This window comes from Hippocampus comes, unplaced genomic scaffold (genome assembly GCF_001891065.2).
Source record: "Hippocampus comes isolate QL1 unplaced genomic scaffold, H_comes_QL1_v1.1 scaffold301, whole genome shotgun sequence".
Taxonomy (NCBI): Eukaryota; Metazoa; Chordata; class Actinopteri; order Syngnathiformes; family Syngnathidae; genus Hippocampus; species Hippocampus comes.
In genome coordinates this window covers 263439-268223 of record NW_017805928.1, presented here as the reverse complement: position 1 = coordinate 268223, position 4785 = coordinate 263439, and the positions used below count along the sequence as shown (strand labels likewise).

Below are 4785 nucleotides of genomic sequence, written 5' to 3'. Positions count from 1 at the left end.
GGACGAGAAGCAGGGCGGCGCGGCGGGCGTCCCGACCGCCCCGTTGGCCGACGGCAACCGCGGCGGCGGACCCTCGGGGCCGTTGCACTTGGGGGCCGAGCCTTTGCCGTCCGGCTCTGGCGACGCCTTCCTCTTCACGCTGCGCGGGTGCTTCCCCCTGTCTGGAAGATGCCCAAGAGCAGTGGACCAAAGTCACAACATCCGCTTGAATATTTTCACAAAGACAACGCGGCGGCGGCGGCGGCGTTGGAAAGGCAAACGTCTCCATTTCCTTTCCTCGCCCAAAAACGGGACTCCCGCGGAGGGGCGGGGGCGGAGAGGCGACCTCATGCCCCCAAAGCTTTCGCCCTTTTGTGACTTTCATGTTGACGGCGTGCGCCGCTGGCTTTGACCTTTGTTCAACGTTTCCTTTTGTTGCACGCCGACGACGGACCCGAGCGTGGCCCAATGTTGACGCGCCTCTGCAGCCCGGTGGTGGCAATTAAGTGCCGCGAGAAATCTTTTTCGCGGGTGCTCGTCACCGGACCGCCCCCCCCCATCTCACCCCGTAACGCTTTCCGTGACTACTCGGTCGAAAAAGGGGAGCGGCTAAGCTACGCGTTAGCGGCGCTCCGCTCCAGGCTGCCTCCGACAAACCGGGGGCGGTTTGGGGCCAAATGCGAGCTCGCGCCAGGCCAGGCGGTTTTATGGGCGCGAGCTACGAGCCGCCGCTTGCTTAGCCAGACCTTCGGCCTCCCGGTCCCTCGGCGGCGGGCAAATAAGCCACAACGCAACTTCAAAAGCGTCGGACGAGGAGCGCAAAGGCATCGAGTTGCATCAGCCACGACGAGGCGCTTTCAAGGGCCAAAGTCTTTTTATTCCACGCATCCGATGGCGCACATTTGGGTTTTGGCTTGGTCGGGCTCAAAGAGCGTCTGCCAATTTAGGCCACGGTTGCCATTTTGCATTCAGTTTCTTCCAGGAGGTGATTGGAGACACCCGGCCGGGCGAGCGGGCGGGCGGGCGGACTCCGCACATGATCCATATTGCCTTGTGCAGCAGGGGGAGCATTAAAGCGCAATCTGAAGCACGAAAAGAACACCACAGTGCCGGCGAACACAAACACCATCAACAGTCATCAAGAAGGCGGTCGTGACGTCAGCGTACCTGTCTTGGCGGCGGCGGCCACGTGACCCTTGGTGAAGCCGGCGTCGGGCGCGGGCACGGTCGCGAGTTCGCGCACGCTCCTGCCCTTGTCCAGGAGGCGCAGGTGGCCGACGTGGGCCGGCGGCACCGGACCCCCGCCGCCGCCGCCGCCCCCTACGCCCCCCCGCGGGTTGGGGCCATTCTGGCGGTTCAGCTCGGGCGGCTCGTCGGCTTTGATGAAACCGCAGCCCGAGAGCCTCGCAGCCGCCGCCGCCGTCGTCGCCGTCGTCGTCTGGTACTCGGGGCCCAGGCGAGAGGGCGCCCTGTCGGTCAGCGGGTAGCGGAAGGTGGCGGCCCCCCCGCCGGCCGGATGCTGCGGCTCTTTGGCGGTGAGCGGCGGCGGCGGCTTCCCCCCCGCTCGGCCCTGGTGGAGGCCGTGGGCCCGCTTGAGTTGGCGGGCGGCGTCGATGACCGACTCCACGCGGTCGGCTCCCTCGTAGTTGACGCAGCCTCGGCACACGGCCTCGCTGAAGTCCCAGATGACGGCCCACGGCATGCGGGGCAGGTCGCAAAGGAAGCACGATTGGCGCCGGGCGGCCGCTGTCATGATAAGATGGCTGGCTGGGTGGCTGGCTGGCCGGCTGGAAGCGGCGACGGTGACGACGACGTCGCGGGAAAACAAAACAGACGTGGAGGCGGCTGGCGGTTCGTCGTAGTAAACGCACGCAAGATGTCGGCGCTATGGCGTCAGAAAGCGGCCGCCCGGCATCACGTAGGCGCGGCGGACGCGCTCCTCCCAGCTCCGGCGCGAGAGGGACGGTGACGTCATAGCCACGCGCGCCTTTCTTCCCGCCCGGCCCCAGACAGCGACCGCTCCAAGATCGTTTGTTTGGCGTGCGATGTCGCACTCGTCCCTTTCATGCGGCGCGCGCACGTCACCGCGTCCTGACATGGACAAAGTAGTTGCAATGAGTTTTCCAGCCAGTTCAGTCGGGAGACCCGCAGTAGCATTGTTCGGTTTTAGTTCCATTTGTTTCCTTATCCAACAACTACAGAAGAAAAAAAAAAAAATGACGTGGTCAAATACACTTTTGGTCGCGATTAATTTGAGTTCAAAGCCTCTGGCGCAGTCTTTTCTATCTTCTGAAACGATGTCACTCGCTACGTCACCAAGCTGCTCAACTACAATACTGTCAAAAAAAAACAAATCTCTTTTGTTTGTTGTTGCCGAGTCAAAGTGGACGTCTTATGTGCAAACGTATCCCACGTGGCTTCAGAAGTTTCGGGGTGCTGAAACATTTTGGCGCCAGAGCACATCCGATCGGGGAAAAGGGGGCGGGGCCATGAGCTCAGTCACGGACACGCAAGAATAATGATGCGCATCCCGCGATCGTCACCCTTTGACCTGAAACATTTGCATGCCAAGTGTGCTTCCCTCGTTGCAATTCAACCTGGACGCTGGTACCGTCTGACTCCCTGTTCGGTTTCCGAGCTCGGAAAAAAAACAACAACAAAAAACCGGAACTACGTCATCGTGTATTCTCTTGCCATCTAGCGGAAGAGCGACGACCTGTTCTGTCCGCGACGACGTATCCTTCCGTTTTCTGAGCGGGCTCACTCAAGACTCGTCATTTCCTGGCAGCGGCGCCCGCAGCGTTTGAGGTCTTGAGTGGGCCCCACCCCGCCGCGGGGAGGCGTGGCTTGTTGTCGTCATTACGGCTCATGACATCACAGTCTGCCGAGTCGAGGAAGTAGGACTTGACTGTCGCCACAAGTCCTTTGATTGGTTGACATCTTGGCTGCTGCTGGACACGCGAGCGACTCTTAACACACGACACCTGTCAATCAAATTTAATGGTATACATGCGTGTAGAAGTCAATTTTGTAGTCATTAACATGACTTAATGCTATATACTCATCGATTCAACATAAATGTACTCACTGTATATGTTGCTCTAGTGACTCGCTGTTGTTTTGCTGACCTCTCGTGGACCGTTTGCGAAGTTTTTTTTCAATGAATACGTTTGAAAAAAAAAAATCCGCGATGCACCAAGGCCGCGATAAACGAACCGCGAAATAGCGAGAGATCACCGTACAGCACCACGAGGTCAACAAGCTAAAAGCGCAGCAACAATCGTTCACGCTGTACTTGACAGACGCTGACAACACCTTCAAAATAAAATCGTTGGCAAAAACAAGACGTGGACGTCCAACACCTTTTATTCTGAAATTGAATTGATTTTTATTTCCTTTTCTTCAATGACTTTAATTTGTGGAGACTAAAAAGTCAAAAGTGGACAAACGCGTGCACGCGCGCACGCCCGCCATTTCCAGTGATTCCATCTTACGGTATTTTTCTTTCAGAGGAACTTTTTTTTTTTTGCATTTTTATTTATTTTACATCCATTTCATCTTGACTGCGCAAATTTCCTTCTCTCACACACACGCACAAATTGGTCCCTTCATTGACACAGTGAGCAAGCAACCTCAGCATCACGGGCCAAGCGACCCTCTGGAGACATTCAGAGCGATGTCAGCAGCGGGCAGAGCGGCCAAAAGTCCATCAATAAATCCATCGATTGATCAGAGAGATTGATTGGTTGGATATTGATAATCACCGTTTCTTCCACCACTCCCCCCACCTCCGCCGCGATAAAGGTTTTCAAACAAAAAGCGGAAAAATAGAAAGACGGGGTTGACAGAAAACAAGAAAAAGGGGGTGACAGTGGCGGGGGGGGGGGGGGGGGGGCAAAACAAAAAAAGTCACCCGTGGCGTGTTGCGCTTTGCGAGCATGCTTAAAACACCCGACTTCCATTTTCCTCACAAAAATTCAATTCGATTTATTTATTTTTTTGTCCCACAAAAAAAAAGCCCATTTCTGATTTTAAATGCTTTTTTTTTTTAAATGCTAATTTCAACTGCCGCCCCCCCCCATTTAAAAACGTGAAAGTCCAATTTTCCACAACAATGTTCCCATTTTATTCGATTAAAAAAAAAAAAAATCCATTTTCAAAAGGATGTGAATTCTACTTCATTGACTTTTATGACACACAAAAAAAAAGTGAAAATCATTTTGAGTCGATTTTTTTTTTTTTTTTTTAGGGGGGGGGGGGGTCATTTCATATTTTAACGTTGGAAAAACGGTTCCGAGCGGTCGAGGCTTACCGAGTGGAGGTGCTGGTCTTGTCCATGGTGGACATGAGGCGGGCGAAGGCATCCACCACGCGGCCGCCGGCGGCGCCGCCGCCGCCGCCGCCCGGCTCCATCTTGGCCGTCGTCAGCTCCACCAACTCGGGGTCCACGCCTGCCGGAGGGGCGGGGGGGGAGAAAAAATAGTTCGCGGGGGCTAGGCCGTGATGCGACGCGGCGGCGGCTCGAGTGGGAGAGCGAGCGGAGGAAAAAAAGCGAGAGAGGGGGCGGAGCCGAGAGAGCGGCTGACCTGGGATGGCGGGCGAGCAGGACGAGCCCGAGTCGTCCACGGGACCGAAGAAGTCCAGGTTTAGTAGGAAGGAGCCGCCGCTGGCTGCGGGCGGCCGAGCGCGAGCGAGCGAAAGCGGGAGGAGGAGGAGGAGGAGGAAATGAAAAAAAAAAAAAAAAAAACGATGGAAAGAAAGGAAGGAAGGAAGAAAAAGGCCTCGTTAGACACTCGCAGTCGGGCG

The 4785-nt window shown here is 56.1% G+C and overlaps 2 protein-coding genes across 2 annotated transcripts in view; both read right to left on the bottom strand.

The window, feature by feature from the left end:
- LOC109527620 (interferon regulatory factor 2-binding protein 2-A-like) overlaps window positions 1–2203 on the bottom strand; it is a 22714-nt gene extending 20511 nt beyond the window's left edge. The window contains exons 1-2 of the mRNA XM_019889629.1: window positions 1147–2203; window positions 5–161 (exon numbers count right to left, since the gene is read on the bottom strand). Coding sequence (XP_019745188.1) covers window positions 5–161; window positions 1147–1732 — 743 coding nt within the window. The 5' untranslated portion in view covers window positions 1733–2203. The remainder of the gene's footprint in view (window positions 1–4; window positions 162–1146) is intronic.
- Window positions 2204–4283: 2080 nt separating this feature from the next.
- Window positions 4284–4785, bottom strand: part of LOC109527619 (aftiphilin-like) — a 4370-nt gene continuing 3868 nt past the window's right edge. The window contains exons 9-10 of the mRNA XM_019889628.1: window positions 4566–4650; window positions 4284–4430 (exon numbers count right to left, since the gene is read on the bottom strand). Coding sequence (XP_019745187.1) covers window positions 4288–4430; window positions 4566–4650 — 228 coding nt within the window. The 3' untranslated portion in view covers window positions 4284–4287. The remainder of the gene's footprint in view (window positions 4431–4565; window positions 4651–4785) is intronic.